At 46.5% G+C, this 21,631-nt stretch overlaps 1 protein-coding gene across 1 annotated transcript; it reads left to right on the top strand.

Moving 5' to 3' along the window:
• The first annotated feature begins 8,625 nt into the window (after positions 1 to 8,625).
• On the top strand, positions 8,626 to 16,715 carry LOC146025901 (uncharacterized). The gene is made up of 4 exons (XM_083156077.1): positions 8,626 to 9,018; positions 9,437 to 9,532; positions 15,049 to 15,129; positions 16,319 to 16,715. Exons 1-4 carry the CDS (start codon positions 8,694 to 8,696, stop codon positions 16,345 to 16,347), a joined length of 531 nt encoding a protein of 176 aa, XP_083012203.1. The 5' UTR covers positions 8,626 to 8,693; the 3' UTR covers positions 16,348 to 16,715.
• Positions 16,716 to 21,631: the final 4,916 nt, after the last annotated feature.

Here is a 21,631-nt window from a genome sequence, read left to right as displayed (position 1 = left end):
GCTCAGCCCTGATTGATCCCTCGGGGGCAACCCGAGCCGCAAGGCGGAGGGAAGCCTACTGCGGGTCTCTCCAAACCTTCGGGTGCGGAGGACCTACCACACTAACCCTTCCGGGGTTGAGGAAAGAGGGTCTCTGAGCTTCGGTGAAGAGGACCCACCGATCCCTTTTTTCCCCTCTTCGGCCTTATGTCTGAGAGGGGTTAGGGGAGTAACAGGGCCCTTCTCCTTTGGGAGAGGGTCCATTCGTACGTATGGCCCCCTATGCACAATTTAGGTCACTGTAATGGGTGTTGGGAGCACACCTCGGGCTCCCTGCAAACCGTTCCCTAATGAAGGAGAGGGGCCTCCAAGAATTTTCCCTGTGGTCCACTCCAACCCTGCATTGGCTGATATTGTCTACAGTGCGCTGAGGCTGCTATGTTCTGATCAGAGGCGTAGCTAGGGTGGAGCCGGCGGAGCACCAGCTCCGGGCGCCGACATGTCACCTGGCGCCGGAGCTCTGCCGCCGGCTCCCCCGCCCTGCTTGCCTGCTCCCCGTTGTGCCCGGCATCAGTGCACACTGGGGACAGTTAAAACCCGGCTTGGAATGCCTGAGGCATGGATGCGGCGCCATGATGTCAAACCGTCATGGCGCCGCATCCCTGCCTCCTGTGTCAGCGGCGAGCCTGGCATTGACTTCTCCCCAGCTCACACTGAATTCAGAGCGGCCTTAAATTGTGGAGCCTTCTCTGCGCGTGGTCAGGCCGGACCTGCACCGTGTGTCACTCCCAGCCTCTATCATACTGTAGAGCAGGGGTGGTCGCGTCTGGTGTGCCGTGAGAGATCAGGGGCTCTGCTGGAAGCCGGAGGTGAGCCACAGCATAGGAGACCCTCGGTTGCCGAGCAATGGCGCACAACACACCCTCCACTACCACTTCCGACGCACAGGAGAGACTCCGGCGCTGGACACATGAGACCCTCGGGCACAGTCGCTGCTGGACTCTGGAGCCGATGCGGGGCACAGGAGAACAGAGGAGAACCAGTACTTACAAGGCAGGTGAGAAGTAGCCCTGCACAGCGCCGCTAGTACTTTGGGGGATCAAAGTGATGCCTGACAACTTTATCAAACTCCCCTATCTCACACCCCATCTACAGGTAACTCCTGGGTCCCTGAGCACAAACTGTTCTTCCCCATGCCTCTCGCTTCCTATACCCCTCCTCTCTTTCCATGCACTCTCTCTCTGCCATGTCCCCTCCTGTCTGTCCGCCAGCATTTGGGGGTACACTTGCCCATTTGTCAAGGTGCTCACATGGGACATTGGGCAGTATAGCCTTCAACAGCACCTTCCCCCCACTCCCCCAGGTAAACTCCCATCTGGGGACAGAAAGAAGTCTGTGGGGGACTGATGGTGTGCCTTGGCAAATTTAAAGTCTTGTCCAGTGTGCCGAAAGCTTAAAAAAGGTTAAATATCACTGCTGTAAAACGTGCCGTGGGGAGGGTATGCAGGCCCGTCGTAGTTATACTTAGAGGGAAATTTACTAAAGCGTCTAAAACCAAGAATGTGAAGTTGCCCATAGCAACCATTAGGATCCTGTCTCATTTTCCCGTATTCATCGGTGAATTCCGGCAGGGGGGGGGGGGGGGGCGCACGAAACATGCCCTTGCTCCGGGCACCGTGGAACCAAGCTACACCACTGGTTCTGATTGGCTGACCACAGTAGTTAATTCAGGAAATGATTGAAGGCTGATAGGATTTTCTAATGATTCTAAAACAGTGATTTGTTTTAACATGTCCACATACTTGTTGTACTTATGGAACTGGTAATCACTGAAATGTGAATTTTAAATATCCCCCTGGTTGGCACTGAAGTGTAGGTGTTACAGTAACTGATTTCAGTACAGAAACTGTGGGTTTCCTGTGTAGACTCCTCATCACACACACATTATTATTATTATTATTATTATTACTACCGGCACATATATTCAGCAGAGCCTTTGGAAATTCACATCAGTCCTTGCCGCAGCGACTTAGTCTATGGAGGGTTTTCAATCTGTGGCGATTTTTCCGACAGTCGTAAAATCTGCACTTTTTGCTAGTTCCCGGCATTTCGCTGTGACGTTTTGGTTCTCACACACATTATAGCCCACGCTATGGGGGGGGGGGGGGGGGGGGGGTGCAGTGCATGCCTCTCCTGCCCTCACCCCAGTCTGGTGTCCCCCTGCTGTCCTCCACTGCCACTGACCCTGCTGCCGCTCCCAAGGAGACAAGAGGGGTGCGCTCGGTGCATTGCGTGTATCTCCTGCCCCTCACTGTGTCCACTGTCCCTGTGACTGGGCATTCAGCCAATCATACCTCGTGGGCTGGCTTTTGATTGGCTTCCGGCCAGCAAGTTCTGATTGGCTCGTGGGCCAGCAGCCAATATCAGGAGCCAGTCTGGAAGTTCTGATGGCCCAGTCACAGGGACACAGTGAGGGGAAGGAGAGACGCGCAATGCACTCTTCTCCCCTCTGAAGTGAAGCAGCGGCGGGGGATCTGGTGCCTCGTGTATATAACAGTGTCAGACAAGCTGTGCAGACATGCGTGGCACCCCGGGCGGCAGCACAGCTTGTCCGCCTCTAGAAACAGCCCTGCTAGTTAGAGTAGCGTAGAGACTATTGTCTTCCCTTTCTTAGCAAAGTTACAAGAATCTCCGTGCGAGAGTGCAAATAGGTGATTGGGTGGCTGAGACTTTCTGCCTGTGATGGCTTTCACATAACCGGTGAAGTCCGCAACCGCCTATGAGTGCCGACCGCAATCAGCCATTGATTAATGCAAGGGCAGTCTGCAGTTCACAGTTTGCATTTTCTTCCCTACAGTCCCGATTTTCTGCTCCATCTTCATTTTCTAAGATGGGAACCAGGTGTCCTTGTTTGGGCTCATGTGGACCGGTGAGTACCACCCAAGGGTGTAAAATTTCTAACACACCTTTGCTGTACATTAGCATGTTTAACCTTTGAGCCATTTGAGCCTCTGTGAGGATTGCCTTCTTTCTGCAGAAAACAAAAATGGGTTACAGAAACACTGCTGGCTTCATGACAGAGGAAGAAGCTGTCTTTGTATAAAGCCACATCCTCGCCTGAGGTCTCTGCTAGTTTACCTGAATGAGGACTGCAGCTAGAACGGAGCCGTCACATAACGATGATCTCCTGCGTTGTATTCCAACTCTTTTGGCAAAGTGAGTATCTTTATATCATTAAGCAGTACTACTAATATATTAACAAATGCAACACTTGTACAAATAATATGCAATCTAAATATGGGTGTCACCTGTTGTGTTATTATCTATACACATTTTGGCATTTCCTACTACAGTATATTGGGTTTTCAGAACAGAGATTTCGGGGCAGATGTATTAAGCCTGGTGAAGTGATAAAGTGGAAGGTTATAATGCAGCAGCCAGTCAGCCCCTAACTGTCATTTTGCAAACACAGGAGCATATGTATTAGGCCTGGAGAAATGATGAAGTGGAGATAAATTGGAAGGGGATAACACACCAGCCAATCGGCACTGAACTGTCAAGTTACAGACTGGGTTGGGAAAAAGACAGTTACGAGCCGATTGACTGTTGTATTATCACCTTCCACTTTATCACTTCACCGGGCTTAATACATCTGCACCTCAGCCTGCAACTTGCCAGTTAGGAGCTGATTGGCTGCTGCATTATCAGGCTTAATAAATCTGATCCTTAGTCCTTGCAGTCGTTGTGATGCTTTTTAGATACTCTCATTTATTAAAATAACAACATTAAGGTAGCATATGTTTTATGAGTTTATATATTGTCTTAGTCAAATTCTTCTTAAAACATCAATTATTGCGCTTTTAATTACTGCTTTGCCCAAAATATTTTTTTACCTCATGTGTTTTATGTTTATATAATTAATAAAGTTGTTATTTTTTTTTTTTAGATTATTTAAGTGCTTACCATACAAAATTTGTAGCATTAGGTTCCATGAATGATTGTCTTAACTACTGGTTTATTGATGTTATTGGCTGATATGCTGTTTTTTTCCTGCTTAATATTTATAAGCTAAATGTTCTGATCATGTTTTTTTTTCTTTGGAATTAGAACAAAGATTTTTGTTTTTTTAGGTGGCACAAAATTACCATTTATGTCTGTCAACCATTGACCAGGATTAAACAAATGTTGATAATGGTTGATTAGCGGTACAGTATAATTGCAGCCCTACAATGACGATGATCTGGCCATGGGCTTTAAATAATCTTATGGCTGTAGTGACAAAGGGACAGATCAGGCTGCAGACAGTGATTGGTCACTTCAGAGTCCTCAAGTGACATTAATTCATATAATGATCACATACTAAAAATAAAAAATGGATTAAAAACAAGTAATAGTGTTCATTCTAGCACCCGCCAACTTTGAAAACCCATGCAGTTCCCTCTTCCCTGCCTGGGGTGTTGCTGTCTGCTGTGCTGTTTCTAGCACAGGTCTGGTTTGCATATCAGTGCTGATATACAGACCACACTGTGGTAGAAGCACTGCAGCAGACAGCGACACCCCAGGCAGGGAAGAAAAAAATGCATGGGTTTTCAAAGTTGGCGGGTGCTAGAATGAACACTAATGTAGATTTTACAATTGATCAGAAAATCCTTGGAATCCATCTACTTTATACGAAACAGGGAGAAAAAGAAGACTCTTTTTGGGGGCACTACATTGCTATATCAGACATTCAGAAATGGTATGGTATAGGGTGCAATTTTCACACCAAATGCACATTGAAAAACATTTTCACACATTTATCAGAAAAAAAATGTTCATATAATAAGTAAATAAAATGTAACCTTTATTATATTTAGTTCAAATAAATTGAGGGACACTGTATGTAATAATATAATCTTTTTTTAATGTATTTATTTTGTATCAAAAACAAAAAAACTATTTCCCTAGATATTGTTAAATAGATATCCGTGTCCAATACTCTGTATTAAAGCGTGGACTGGGCCACATAGAAGTGAACAGAATCAGTATTCATAAATGACTTCATTTTCCTTTATCATCCGTTGAGCTGTATTTTAGAGGTATTAGATTACACAATTGTCAGGCTTAAGCCCCGTAACACAAGGGGCGACCTGGCTTTTAGCCTACATTGCGGTGCAGCAGCTCAGCACACTGCCATGCTTTGTGCTGAGTGATCGCGCTCAGCGGGGCTTTACCTATTTCTAATAGGCAAAGCCCAGCGATCTGGGGAAAGCCAGTGCGAGTACCCTACGGATGATGGTGACGCACGGGACCACGCATCGCCATCACTGCAGGGCATACATATGGAGTGATCCCTGCGCCTTTTCTAAGTAATCTAATCAGATCACTTAGAAAAAGAGGCTGAATCACCCTAAGTGTATGCCCCTTTAGACATAATACTGATCACACTGTTCCTACTAAGGACACTTCAGCATACAGCGCTGCACCAGCAATGTACGCTGAGCGCTCTGTCACTGCTTGTGTTCTCAACAGAGAACTGATCTTGTCACATCACTTAAGGTGCGTACACACGGGGGCGATTTAGTGCAAAATCGCGGGAAATATGGTCGCTGAGCGACCATATTGCCCGCAATGGGAGTCTGCACCGGCGATATATCGCCGGATGCGCGCTCCCGTTTTTGCCCCTGGGGTGATCGCTGGTCGCAGGAACATGCTCCTGCGACCAGCTGATTACCACTGCCGGGCTCCCCCCGGCAGTTTCTTTTTCATCAGCGACCATCTCTGGTCGCTGATGTAAAGTAGAAACTGAGCAATATATCTCCCCCGTGTGTACACAGCATTAGAAATGGGGATTAAATCGCCTCCTGTGTATGCTCGATTAGTCTGATAATTGTGTAACCTAATACCTCTATAATACAGCTGAAGAGATGATAGAAGAAATTGCAGTAATATATGAATACTGAGTCAGGGAATTGGACACAGATATCTAATTAACAATATCCAGTGAAACTATTTTTTTGCTGTTGAAAAAAATACATTTAGCACCAAGTATTTTATTACTTACAGTGTTCCTCAATTTTTTTTAAACTAAATATAATAAAGGTTACTTTTTATTTCCTCATAATATGAACATTATTCTGATAAATGAGTGGAAATACGCATTACAATGTGCATTTGGTGTGAAACTTGGACCCTATAACATAGCAATTCTGAATGTCTGATATATAAATATTTATATATGCTGCCGAACCAGCCCATAGAAGCTGGGGGCCAATGCATGCACAGTACCGAGGACTATACTGCGCATGCACACTACCCGCGACTGTGGTGGGGGCAGCGGCAGTACGGACCTGTGGTGGCGGGACCAGCAGTGGCAGCAGCGGAGTGGGGGGTCGGTCACAGGGCCGACAACAGAAATCTTGGGGCCCAATACATGGGTATCTGCCCCCCCCCCCCAACCGCACACCCAGATTTTAATTACATTGAATGTGTTTTTGTTATTAGATAAAAACTGATAATTAATATTTACTATGCAATATAATAGGACAGATAGGAGGGCGCAGCATTGTGTGTCGCATGGTTCGCTGTATTGTGTGATGTCACTTAACGCATTAGTACTTGTAGCCGGACAGGCGACCATTCCGAGAGGTGGTACTGGATTGGGGTCAGTGTAATTTTCCTTCCAGGAACCCAGGACAGCAGGCGGCACCTTTATAAACCATTGCTAGGGCAAAGCCTTTTTTTTCTGCATTTCAGTTTATCTTGATCCACTGGCTTTAGGGAGTGTACACGGGAAGTCACGTAGAACACAACAGGGTCATTATTAGGACTGTGACTGAGCCTGCAACAATGATGCCCTCAAGCACCAGAAGGCTATAGAGCTTCGTGGCTCTGTGGCGCTGCAGGAGACAATAGTCCGACCACAGTAACGGTGCATCCAGTAGGATTCCCCGCCACCTTTACTGAAGACAAATGACACTACTAGAATCCCATACACTTAGGCTGTGGATGGAATTTCAGGAATGTTTTTGCATTTCTACAGATTGTTGGTATAAACTTTGGCAATTGAAATGTCATGGTGCACATGCAATTGTTTCTGAAGGCTAAAAGCCCCCATACACTCGTCTGATTTGGGCCAATTTCACCTGATCCCGACTGATCGAGCCAGAAGATTGGCCAAAATCCGATGTGCTTGACAGCAGATCCGATCTAATGAGTGGTCCTGTGTAGACCCCCCTCACGGTGGCGGGGAATGGGGTCACATGTTATACCTCACATGTGAAAGGACCGCATGCGATCCTGCCGCCTGGGAAGGTCAAAATTCAGACCTAGAAGTCCAGCGCCGGAGCCTCATCGCAAAAGACAGCTGTTATCGCAAGAGCTCTGTTAATAATTGCATATTTATTTATTTATTTACAGTTCCTTATATAGAGCAGCAGATTCCGTTGCGCTTTACAATAGTAGACAGTGATACAACAAACTGGGTAACGACAGACAGACTTGGAGGTAGGAGGGCCCTGCTGCAAGCGTACACTCTATAGGGATAAGTGTGTCAGCGCATATGCGATTTATGGATGCAGTGGATGCAAATTCTATGGGGCAGCAGATGTTAGTGCATTCCCCCTATACAAGTGGTGCATAGTTTGTAATGAAGGTCATAGATGCAGCTCATCCATGACCCATGTTAGCTTTATTTCACCACTAGCACACATATGTATGTGGTATAACCATACAATAGCAATAACTAGTTGGACATGATGATCCATTTAGTATGTCTGCGCTACTGATAAAACCCATAGAAGTGGTGAAGCCAGTGGCATATTTATAATGAGTGCATCTAAACGCACCCATTTTTTAAATACCCCTTCATAGTTACTCAGGGGGTAATCTTACTGAGATAGATGATCTAGTGAAGATGGGATGTTTGCCCATACAGATGGAGTCAGTTTAATTTATCCCGACAGCGAGCTATATCTTCCCCTCTCTGCGCACCATTCGCCGACAATAGTACGCACGTGCGTGCGAGACGCTCACACTCCCCATTTGCGGCAATGGGACGTGTGATTGTGCGAGATGCTCGCGCAAGATATAGCTCACTGTTGGGATGAATAAAACTGGCTCCATCTGTAGCAACCAATCAGATTCTACTTCCTATTTAATCACCTTCCAGAAGATATAAGATATAATCTGATTGGTTACTCTGGGCAACATCCTATCTTCAATAGAACTCTCCTCTTTACCCTTCAGGCTATAGCAATGTTCTGCGCTGCTGCCAGCAGAGAAGAGGGGGTCCAGACAATGGAGGCTGCACACAGGCCTCCTCCTCTCTTAAAATGCCCCTGGGTGGCATGCAGGAGACAGATGGCATTTTGGTGTGTGTGTGTTTAAAAGCCACCATTACTTACACATACCTTCTGCTTTATAATCGGTAGGAATAAGTCCCGACGCTGAGGCATCAGGAGATGTTTAATTTTGCTTATATTATATTTAAAAAAGTCACAAATCACCTAACAAAAAAATCTGCCTAATAGTAACTAGCATATCGTTTGTCACAATTGCACCTTGTTACAGCAAAAGTGTAAATTCTCCTCTACGCGCAACATAAAAGAAATCACTTAATTACCCCTCTTCATCTATGTGTAACTTGTATTGTCTTAACAGGTTTTGTTTCTGGGAATATCATTGTCTCTCAGGCCCCAAAAGAGCTGAATCCATACAAAGGGGACCCTGCCAGGATGACCTGCAGCTGGGACAGTGAGAGAGTCACACAGATCAGAGTGGAATGGAGAAGATGTCACATGTCAGTGACAGGGGCAGAAGTGACAACTGTCTTATCCTCACTTATATGGAATATTGAGAGCGCACTTATACCTACACAAAGCAGCAGCAATGCTACAACGTATACTATAGCTAATAACACAGCAACGATGGCAATAGAATCCGTCACAGAGGAAGACGATGGCCTGTATATCTGCGAGATCTTTATTGAAACACCCGTGCTCAATAATGGTATAGGGAATGGAACACTATTAAAAGTCCAGGTATACAATGGAGAAGCAGGTAAGAAAATGTTATTGTATTATAGTTATAACAGTAAAGGGACCCAGGTCACCTCAATCTAAGTCCCTCCCTCTCCTCTCTGCTAAGGCCACCCCCCTTTCTGCTGCTCTGCTCCCCACTGTCCCACTCACTCACCCTCTGCTCCTCTGCCCTATTCTACCACCTAAAGTCCATCCCATCCCCATCAAATGAGAGCTGCTCCATCTGTACGTTAAATTTGAAATTAAAGGGGGCAATTTATATCCAGTAGAATGAACGCCAGGCATGTTTCGTGTTGGATATAAATGCCCTTTTAAAGCCAGCAGCCAAAATCACTGAAAACATGGCGCCACATTGCAGGTTCAACCAAGTAGCTGGATGTCTGTTCATCGGTATAAAGTATTATAATACATCATTGCTCATTAATGTCTTGTTTTAGTTACAGATTACATGTTTGGATATATGACATTACTTCTCATCATCCCCATAATGGTTACAGTTTATTGCTGTTACCACAAGTGTAAGAGGAAAAAAGGTAATGTAATGTTTAATATTCATAGTACTGTAATAAAAGGTACTCTTTACCTAGAGGGGCGCCCATCGCGGGCATCGCATGTACATCGCATGCCATTATAATGGCATGTGATGCGACCGATGCGATGCCCGCAATTTTACATAGAAATGCGTTTTAAAATGGAAATCGCGTCGGACGCATCGCATGCGACCAAAAAATTGCATGCGATGCGACCGACGGGATTACCGCGATTTTACATAGGGAACAATGTTAAATGGGTCAATTGACCCGATTTAACATAGGGAACAATGTTAAATGGCCCACAGACCCCAAATAGCCACCCTGGGCCCCCCCCCCAATTGTTAACGCCACCCCATGATCAACGTGAACCCGAAGCGTGGCGAGCGCAGCGGTACGCGTCCTCCGACCTTTTCATACCCCCACTATCCATGTTGGCGTGGAGTTGAGAATAGAAAGTGTGGCGAGCGCAGCGAGGGGACGCGAATACCTTCACACGTATCCGCGTCCCCTCGTGGGCTTCACAGGTATCCGTGTCCCCTCGCGGGGCTCGCTGCGCTCGCCTCGCTGCACTCGCCACACTTTCTATTCTCAACTCCACGCCGACGTGGATAGTGGGGGTATGAAAAGGTCGGAGGACGCGTACCGCCGCCCCTCGCGGGCTCGCTGCGCTCGACACGCTTCGGGTTCACGTGGGGTGGCGTTAACAATTGGGGGGCCTAGGGTGGCTATTTGGGGTCTGTGGCGCCTTTGTATTTTACACCAAGACTGGGACCGATGTGCATGTGTATTCCATTCAGCAATCTTTGAGTGTTCGATCCCAAGTCATTCTGTCGAGCATCAGAAAGGAGCAACTGGATTAATATCTTAATATGTAAGATACAGAATCAGGCTCATTATCTGTGAGGCAGATGAACATTATAGCTTATTAGGCCATTCAGTGATACTCTGCTTCATGCAACTCCAATTCCTGCCCATAAGGGTTAACTTACTGTGCACTGACTGAGCCCACCTGAAGAGTTCTGCAAATGAGCGGACTGCCAACCCATTTCAGGAATATGCAGTGGAACTGAGAGCCCCGGACTGCATTTTCAGTTCCACCTGGTACAAAGATAGCACAATTGGTGAATAAAGTAATGAGATGTGTTTAAAAGAAAAATCAGAGAAGCTATCGCCGGTGAGAGCCAGGGAAAGTTTCATGTGCAGAGCCCGGGGACACTCTTCTTATCAACCAAAATGAAACTGTTCACCTTTTAATAAAGAGACTTCTATTCATACTGTATATACCCCTTGGAATTGGGGGGGTGGGTGGAGTCATTAGGGGGAACAGACAGGGAATGATCAGAGAGGTTGGAAAACAGCTAAAAGAGAGCAGTGTCAGAATGAGGAAAATTTGCCGTGTTTTATGGCAAATTTCTGCTTTTTTCGCGTTGGACGGAGAATTTTGGTCTCAAAAAGCGAACAACCCTATTCAATGTGCACTTCTCGCCGTCTTTCTAAGTGATTTTCGCCGTGTCTCTCCATGTAGCAATTCTCCATCTTTTCATGGAAAAGTGGAATGTGAACTTTTTAAATAAAAGTTTTTTTGTTTTAATTTTGGTGTAAAAAAATCAGGAATTTTATTCTGTGAAAGGGCATGCTATTTTTATTCATGTGCTTATAGCACATGAAAATATATATTTTTTAATAAATATATATATAAAAATTTTTTTTTACACATAGCAGCCAGCAGGGGTCCGGGAGCCAAGAGCCGCTCATTAGATATTCATATATTCACTGCACCCGATCATTACATATGCACGATCGGGTGCAGTGAATATACCCGGTCCCCTGCTGGCTCTGGGGGGGGGGGGCAGCTTGTGTTGCCTGGGTCCCGGGGAGCCCTCCTTCCCTCCACATATGTTCTGGGGCAGGCAGGGAGACTTCAATCTCCCTGCCTGCCACCGTCCCACGTCTCCCTGCAGGGGTTAAGAATCGCCGCGAGGGGCAACGAGCCCCCGCGACGTTGAATACTGGGAGAGCGAGTGGCAGCCAGCCCTCCGGAACACAGCGATTGTGCAGCGAATCCTAAACAGGATGCGCTGCACACCGCGATTTTTTACATTGAATACTGCCCATAGACTAATGCTGTTTTCACACTGCAAACACAGTTTCAAAACTGCGTTTTTTTAAACTGCATATTGTAAACGGTATATTTAAACTGCATATTGTAAACAGTATATTACTGGTTAATTACCATTTTTGTACCTTTCACATTGAACCCGAAAGGTACACAGTAATTAACCAGTAATATACCAGGCATTCCCTGGTACCTGACCTGCGCTCCCCCCCTCCCCTGGTACTGGCATGTGCCCCCCTCCCCTGGTACTTGCCAGCGCACACTGCCCATTCACTAAAGCAAAGGGAACACCACTGCCGGGCATTAGATCTGCAATGCCGACAGTAGGCAGAGCGGGTTCAGGGGGTGACCCGGGGGCGGCAGCTACAGGTGCCAGTAAAGCAGCAGCTCCCCCCCTGTACCCCTGTAATGCAGCACACAGACAGCACCCCTGGCCACTTCACCCCCTCTCGCCCACCCATCACCTCACCCCTTGGCCCACCCAGCACCTCACCCTATCTATCACCAACCCTCACCTAACCCTTGGTAACCGCACCCCATGTCACCTAACCCCATCTTGCCCCTCTGTCACCTTACCCTCCCAGTCAGCTTAATGGCATGCCCCTTTTTAGCGACCACACCCCCTTTCCTGGCCGGTGCGGTGTACTTGCCCCCTAGGCTAAACATTGCCAGCCAGCCCCTGAAGATGGAGGAGGTGGGCAAGATATGGAGAACTGATCAGGGCCGTGACTTCCTCCACAGATACAAGGGAGATGGATGTCATAGTTGGTAAGAGGGATGGGGAGCAGTAGTGAGGGAAAGGAGGTGGCTGGTTGCTGATGGTCTGGTGAGATATAATGTTCTGACATATTGAGTCAATTTTGGATGTGAAGTATGTGGCAAAGTCAACAGCAGAGACTGAGGTGGGAAGATGAAGTGGTAGTGGGCCAGTGGCATAACTATAGATTTTGCTCCCCCCAGCGGAAAAACTTTCTGGCGCCCCCCCTCCATAATGCACCTTACACTATATGTGGCTCCATACTCTACCGCCCTGCTGCTGCTCGGCTCCCCCTGTCACTAGCACAGCAGGGAGCCGGGACGCAGAGCAGTGCTGCAGATCAGATCTCTCTTATGGATCCGATCTGCAGCATTGCACATCCCGCTCTCTGCTGTTCTACTGACAGCTGAGCCGGCGCTGCGTGACAGTGCAGGGGGAGACGAGCGGCAGCAAGGGGGCCCTTAATCCGGCTCGAGGGTATGGAGCCACCTGTGACTGACTTCTTCTAGGAGGAAGGGGAGGAAGGTCCCGGGCAGAGGAGGGGGAGGAGATAGCCACGGAGGAGACACAACAAGTACTCACAGGCTACAGACCGTCACCTCACAGAGCGGATGTGAGAGGCGGAGTGGAGGGGTCGTGGAGTTCCTGCTGCCGGCGCCGCTGACTGACAGCTTGGGACAGCACCTCCGAGTCCCTGCACTGTAGTTTTTTTGCCTGGCAGCGCGCACCCTGCAGACCCCACGGGGTATGCGGGTGCCCCCAAGCGGCAGCGGGGGCTGCCTTACGATAGCTACGCCACTGTAGTGGGCTTAGGAGGGAGTGGACAGTGGCAACGAGGTGCCGGAGGTTATACAATTTTGATGAGATGAGACTCTTGAAGTTTGTTTGGGGGGGGGGGGAAGAGCAGCACTGAAAGATGAGATCATAGGTTTGATATTGGGACTGCCTGCCAGAGTGTGACCTCCTCCACTGTCTCTCGGACTACATGAGCATTTTTTGAAGATATCTGGTGCATTTGGCATGCCAGGATTGAGGTATTGATCTGCAAAGGTGAATAGTGATTGGTGGAGCCACAGAGTCAAGAGAAGTAGTAAAAGATGCATTGTATCGGGAAGTGGCTTGTTCAGGGCATAAGAGAGTAAATAGGGGAAATAAGGGAGTCAGACAGGGAAGTGGTGTCAATAATAATCAGCTAGGAGATACATGGAGTCGGAGATATAAAGGTCACGGGTGGGGAGCTGTTTTTTTAAAAACAGATCTGGCATTCCAGAGGGCACAGGATAGAGAGAGTGAGTTTGTGGGAGATGTGTGAATGAGATTTTCAGGGTTGCTGTAGGATTGAGGATAGATTAATTTGGAAGGCTGGGTTATAAGGGGTGTAGTTATGGTGCTGGCTAGTGAGCTAGAAAGGGGAACTTGCAGAAGTTGGGCACAGATGGAGTGGAGATGTGATACTGATAGAGGTGAGCAGACATGGAGCGGAAGATGGGAGTAGGGCAGAGTGGCTGGGTAGTGGGCCCCTAGTGGGGCAGTAGTGAATGACAGGTAACCAAAAAAAAAAAGTAAAATATCAGGTGATATTGCAGTGCTGGTAGACGTGAGTGTTAAACCCTTTTCAGTCCAAATTTTTGCAATTCAAACAGTCGGATTTTAATGTTTTAAATTAATTGCAATTTTTTTTATTTTATTTTTTATTGAAAAATAGTCTACTTTGAATGTTGAACGATGTTAATGTTCTTATTATAAAGCGGCTCACCATTGGATCTGCTACTAGCGCCAGGGCTGTTGAGCCCGACTAGACGTTGGACCTGAAAGCGTTAATAGCTGTTATTTAGTTTCAAAGGAAAAGTTTAAATGGTAGAAAAAATTGAATGTTAGGCAGAAAGTGTTAGAAATTAGAGGGCGTGAGGGTAGGCATAAAATGGGAAATAATTCTTCAGGTAAAATGGAACGTTTTTTTTTGCGACTGATACAGTGTATTCAGGGCCCGATTCAGACCTGTTTGCTAGGCTGTGAGCAGGTAAACACCTCCGCGCCGAGCGAATGATGTGGTCAGCCGCCTGCTCCAAACAGGCACGGACACACCTGCGTTCACATGGATATGAACAGCGTTTCAATGGGCGTTCCGTAAAACACTGCCCCCTGCCCACCCGTCCTGGAGCAAACACCCCGCCGAGCGTGAAACTTGCCAAAGCTGTTCGCTCCAGGGGTTTGCACATGCGTTTATTCGAGCATTCGCAAATTCGTCCCGCACCGAGAGGCTCTGAATTGCCCCCCCCCCCAAGTGCAGATGCTCGAGGTTACACAGCCTGTCGGTAATACAGTATACAGGGGATAGCTGGAAGGGTAGGCCTAGAACCCTCCTGCAATGCACCAGTGTGCGTCTAAACTCAAATCTACATTGCAGAAACATAAACCAGCATGTGTGGGCTACATGCAAAAGCAGCCAGTATTTACCTTGCAAGAAAAAAATGTCCTTGCTTTGCTCCCAACTCAAAATCGTATCAGCTACTAGACACCTGTGTGTACTATACAGGCAGCATTATTGTACAAGCAATAGCTGACAATGCGGAGGCTTTCTGCATGCATCCCTGCACTGACCTTATGTGTTAATGATAAACCTATTTAATCCTTTTTCTTCAGAACTACACCTTGATCACACCTACGGCAACATTACAAGAAATACACCTAAGGCTAAGAAGCAGACTAGCATGAAATGTAAAAGTAAGTTACTGTTTTAGAAACACATTTCCTACGTATATGTATATAGGTCCTTATTCTGGTTCACTTGCAAAGGCACATTCCTTCTCAAATGGACAAAACCATGTGCACTGCAGGGGGGCAGATGTAAAATGTGCAGAGAGAATTAGATTTGGGTGAGTTATTTTGTTTCCGTGCAGGGAAAATAGTGACTGCTTAATTTTTACACTGCAATATACTGTAGATCTTACTTCGACGTAATACCCCACCCAAATCTAATTCTCTCTGCACGTTACATCTGCCCCCCTGCAGTGCACATGGTTTTGTCCATTTGAGAAGGAATTTGCCTTTGCGAGTGATTGAGAATAACCCTCATAGTGTACACATCAGCTTATCAGAGTCTTGTGTCAGTGACAGCATCCAATCTTGTAGGTGTCTGCCTTATGATAAACATAGCTGACATATGTCATAACTCAGTACAACCAGTCCAGGCATGTGCGCTCATTCTACTAGACACGCATGTTTGTATGACAGTATGGAGTAAATTTAGAAAGATGGGAGTTCTATTGAAGATGAGATGTTGCCCATAGCAACCAATCAGACTATTCTGCGAGGGGGCGGGCACCAGTGGCTATCAGTGCGCTAAAACTGCCGTGAGCACCTTGCTGCAGATCAGGGGGGTTCAGGCTATATTCCATCTGGGGTAGACGGCCCAGCTCAGAAGTGCATGAGCAGAGCCGCCGCCAGCACTTGCCCAAGGGTGCTGTGATGTGAGAGGTTGCCGCCACCCCTAACCAGTCAGTGCTACAACCCGCAGCCGGGACTGAATTAATCCGTAATAATACCCCTATTGCGATGGGTGCTGCGGTGGTACTGCGCCTACAGTGCATATGCGCAGTGGGCAAGGCACCACCGGCACACCGGTAGTTACAGCCCTGGAAGTAACACACAATTCAACTGATTTTTCATAGTCCATGGATCAGTGACTGGGAGATCAGGGGAGTCATTGGCCTGCTGATTAGTAACATGAGTCACAACCCCATGCTGAGATGCACGGGACCCACTTTGGGATCGTGACCCACGGTTTGAGAACCGCTGACATAGACCATGGACCGGGGTTTAGTAATCATGGATGTGTTCTGAACTAGTTGTTTTTTCTTTGTATCTGTGTAACAAGATGATAATAAAAGTAACATATCTGATTTCTCTTCAGGTGGCACTCGGAGGACAGTGGTGATGTGAGGCTGTTGACTACAAATGCTACAATAATAACAGGGCCAAACTCCCAGTATGTCCCTGTTGGTATTCCTGTGTATATTGTAAAGTATGTTGTAAATATTACAGAAGACAGAATATTTAGCGACTGCAGAGATGACACTATTACGATGCACTTTGTGACCTTACAATGCCCAGTCCGGCAGAATTAAACTATTGTTTAAGCCTTCATATACAGCAGAGGAAAGGAATGTAATGATTTCAAGCAAACTCAACTGTGAAACACGTACAGTATATACATCTAATATACATTTCCATAATAAGGATATACTGTAGCCAGAGTAAGCACGTTTTCCCATTACAATCTGGCTGGACCTATATGCAATCCTTGACATCTGTCATCACTTACCAAACGCCTGCTGTCCTACAGATTGCTTAATAGACAGCCTTCTGACATCAGACTTCCTGATTCCCTTACCTTCTTCAAGCGCTCCCTCAAAACCCACCTCTTCAGACTGGCCTATCCCTCCTCCTAACCTCTTTTGCTCCTCATATCCTGCCTTTCCTACCCCTCCATCCGTTCCCATCCGTTCCTACTTGTCCTATTGTTTTTCGTTCGTCCACCCACCTATTTATTTATATATTTATTATCAGTTTCTTATATAGCGCACACATATTCCTTAGCGCTTTACAGAGACTATTTGAACAATCACATCAGTCCCTGCCCCGGTGGAGCTTACAATCTATATTCTCTACCACATGTACACGCACACACAGACATTCTAGGGTTAATTTTGTTGGGAACCAATTAGCCTACCAGTATATTTTTGGTCTGTTAACTCTTATGAGTAGGGCCCTCCTTCCTCACGTACTCACCCTACCTCTTTACCTCACCAGTGCTCCTGCCCTGTTCTTCCCTTCCTCTACTTCATCTTCAGTCTCCTCGACAATTTCGACACCTACTTCAGAACTGATGCTGATTTTAGTTCTACCAGCTATACCCCTATTTATGCTGTATTTTATCAACACAACCTGTATGTTACCTTGTAATTTGTTTTTTGTTTGCTATGTACGGTGCTGCGGACACTTTGTGGCGCCTTATAAATAAATGAACTACTGCTACTACTTCTGACATTGGGCCAGATGTATCAAGCTTCAAAAGTGATAAAATAGAGAGTGATAAACAACCAGCCAATCAGCTCGTAACTGCCATGTTGCAGGCTGGGTTTGAAAAATGACAGGTAAGAGCTGATTGGCTGTTTGTTTATCACTCTCCACTTTATCACTTTTTGAAGCTTGATATATCTAGCCCATTGGCCCTTATTCAGATCTGATCGCAGTACAAATTTGTTCTCAAATGAGCAAAACCATGCTGCACTGTAGGTGGGGCAGATGTAACATGTATAGAGAGAGTTACATTTGTGTGAGTTTTTTGTTTCTGTGCAGGGAAAATACTGGCTGCACTATTTTTATACTGAAATTTAGATTTCAGTTTCAACACACCCCACCCAAATCTAAATCTCTCTGCAAATGTTACATCTGCCCCACCTGCAGTGCACATGGTTTTGCCCATTTTGAGAACAAATATTGTGATCAGATCTGAATAAGGGCCTTTTTCTCCTCTGTCTGCACTCAGTAGAAAGTTATTAGCAGAAATTATTGAAGGAAGGTTACAGGTTTAGTGAAATCATTAGGTAAGAGTGTCAATTGTACATTATGCAAAGCAGTTATTTGTTTCACTAAATCCAAAAATCTGATTTTGTTCAAAAATTTCTGTATAAATATGTCCATGCATCAGTATTATACTAAAGATATGTAATTATGTAATAAATATCCATTAATTAAATAGTAATAATAAGGCACAAATATGTTTTTAGGTATTGTATAGCACATGGTTTTATTTGCATTATTTATTAAAAGTCAAACTTTGATAATATTGGGGGCAATCAATTAGCTGCAGCAGCCGGCAGTGGAAACAAAATCCGCGATAAGCTTCCGTTTCTGCCTCATTTTTGCATTTATCATTTATAGGGTTCTAAACCCCAAAATAATATATAAAAAAAAAATTGCCACAAATGCGATCACTAAAGTTTTCTTTTGAAAGCCAGTGCCGTTGTGCATAAATGGTGGGTGCTGGGGAGGGATCTTACTGATCCCTCTCCTGGTAGTTTTTGCGCAAAGTAGCCCATAAGCTTCAAATGCTCATGCTATCTGGAGATGGGGTTCTGTATTGTGGCTTACATCACGGGGCTTGGTACATTTGCCAAATAAGCAGCCCGAATATGTTTCTTTGGGGCCTGTTTTTGTGAACGAAAAGGGGGGAGTGCAGCAGATATTTCTAAAATGTGATGCAGTTACTGAAGATGCATTCGGGGACACCTATTAATTGATAATTAGGCCACACTGTATACACCACAATTCCAATATCAAGCATAATGCTATTTTATCATTTATCTTGTAATTGTCACGGAACGCACACTATTATAACATTCATGTTGATTTATAATAAAGAAAATGTTCCTATTAATTGATTTTAGTATATGTTTACCTGCCTTTTATATATTAAACTCAATAGACAAAGTTCTGTGGGTCTTTTATTACCAGAGAAATAGTCATACAGTACAGACCTCCAATCAGAGGCAGAACAACCATTCGGGCATGGGTCTGCCTAAATCTTCCTGTATGCAGAAAACTTGGTGCCAGCATCTCAGTTCCTGAAGACATTCTGCTCAACCAGAGAATTACTCAAGTGGATGGTTATCGGAGAATCTTTGTCCTCCGCGGTGTGTCTGTATGCAGTTACTGGGTCTGCAAGCCTGCTGGGGGGCGTCACAATACATTTCCAGGTGGTTGCGGCACCAGCATATTATTGCACACTAGTCTTAAGGCCTGTCCGATGGTCGGGCAAAAGTTTATGGTCATCCATTTCTCAAAAGTTTTGTAAAGTGAAAATGTTTTTAATTTAATGGACCCTTACCCTTGTGGTATGGCCGGAAATGTCACTAGCTGGGCTGCGGGCAAGAACGGGCTCTCCCGAGAAAATTCTGTGCTTGCCACTGTAAAGAAAGGATGCGTCAGTGGTGCCTCCAGCGGTGAACCACTGCGCACCACCACCCCCCCCCCCCCTATTGTTGATCCTCCCCACCCATTGCCGATCCTCCCCGTCACTGCCCCCATCGGCGATCCTCCCTGTCACCGCTTGGGGAGGAACAGGGCCACTTGGGGAGGTTTGGCCGCGCTCGGCCCTCCATCTGTTCAGGTGTCCAAACATCCACACACACACACACACACACACACACACACACCATTCAATTATACTTATATAGATTAGCGGGATAAAAAAAAAATCACAGCTGCAATTGCATTAGTGACCACATCATTTGTTTTTTCCACATAACGCTAGTTGGGTTTCAGTTCTACTTCACATATATCGCCAGGATGGCTCACACATACCGCCAGGATGGCTCACACACACCGCCAGGATGGCTCACACACACCGCCAGGATGGCTCACACATACCGCCAGGATGGCTCACACATACCGCCAGGATGGCTCACACATACCGCCAGGATGGCTCACACACACCGCCAGGATGGCTCACACACACCGCCAGGATGGCTCACACACCCCCAGGATGGCTCTCACACACCCCCAGGATGGCTCTCACACACCCCCAGGATGGCTCTCACACACCGCCAGGATGGCTCTCACACACCGCCAAGATGGCTCTCACAAACCCCCAGGATGGCTCACACACACACCGCCAGGATGGCTCACACACACCGCCAGGATGGCTCACACACACCGCCAGGATGGCTCACACACACCGCCAGGATGGCTCACACACACCGCCAGGATGGCTCACACACCCCCAGGATGGCTCACACACACCCCCTGGATGGCTCTCACACACCCCCAGGATGGCTCACACACACCCCCAGGATGGCTCACACACACCGCCAGGATGGCTCACACACACCGCCAGGATGGCTCACACATACGAAATACTGAGAAACCGAGCCGTGCAAAACTGTTACCATTCAAATCCAGTATCTTTAGCGCAGCTGTGTCGTTTTCACCGGCTCGATAATAATTGTTTTGATAAATACTGGCAATAATTCAAGAATAAAAGGCAAATAAATATAATATTTATCGCTACCATCAGAGACATGATGAAAAATACCCTCCATAATATTGCAATACATTTTTATCTAGTCCTGTGACTGGTCCACACACAACGCAGCATTGTGTGTGGATTAAACACTGCCCGCCACTCGTACAGCCTCCCGCCCCCTCTTCCCTCACCAAGTTTCCTGCATGGCTGTGAATGGATGTTTTTTTTTTTTGCATAAATATCCATTCACAGCCTTGGATGCGGGGACAAATCATTTTGCCTGTGGAACGTACAGGCAAAACGTAAAAACTCTCAGGTGCCTTAGTTTTGCGTGCTCCCTGTACCCCATCCGGTGATGTCAGCTGCCCGTCCCCGGAATGGCCAGTACTCTGTGACCTGCTGGGTATGTCCTCTGCCTCCCTGAATAAACGCCAGTGACCGGGAATTCCAAACTGGCCCCCCACACACACACACACCGCAAGACACTGCTGCCCGCATGTGGGAGAGTCGGAAGGTATGCCTCCCTCTACCCCACCCCCTCAACGCTGCCGCCTATCAATCTGCCAGTGGCAGAGTGAAGCTGTGGGCATTGGTCCTTGCTCAGCCGCAGATTTCTGATCATCATGAATCTACATACAGCCCCCGTCTGCATTTACCTCTCCACTAGGCCCAAAGTGCCAACTAAATCAGCTCCTGCCATGTTACAGGCTTTGCTTGATAATGCACAGGAGCTGATTGGTTGGTACTTTATGTCTCTGTAAGCTTTGATTCATCTGGCACTTTTTGATTTAGACCACTTTTAAATATTGCCATCCTAATAATCAGCAACATAAATAAATGTAACGCAGAGGATTGTCTATTCTGCCACCACTTCTTTTATTCTATCCTTACCTGGCAAAGCCAGACTTCCTCTTTGGTAGGGCATACTGCCAATTGTTTACTGGGTAATCTATACAAATGTTATATGAAAGTTGTGTCTGTCTGTTTGTTCCAATTTGCAAGTGCAAAAATACTTAATCGATTTGAAAATCAGAGTGGAGTGAAGGTGGGTGGGATAAGGCTACGTTTCGGGAGCGGGATGAGGCTGATGTCACCAAGCCCCTCCCCACGACAGCCAGCCGTGTTAATTTGGGGGTCAGGGGAGGGGCTAAATTGATGCAATTTGCATAATTTTTGCCCCACCCACTTCCCACGAAA

This window comes from Crinia signifera, chromosome 1, assembly GCF_055691185.1.
Source record: "Crinia signifera chromosome 1, ASM5569118v1, whole genome shotgun sequence".
Classification (NCBI taxonomy): domain Eukaryota; kingdom Metazoa; phylum Chordata; class Amphibia; order Anura; family Myobatrachidae; genus Crinia; species Crinia signifera.
This window is presented reverse-complemented; position numbering and strand designations above follow the sequence as displayed.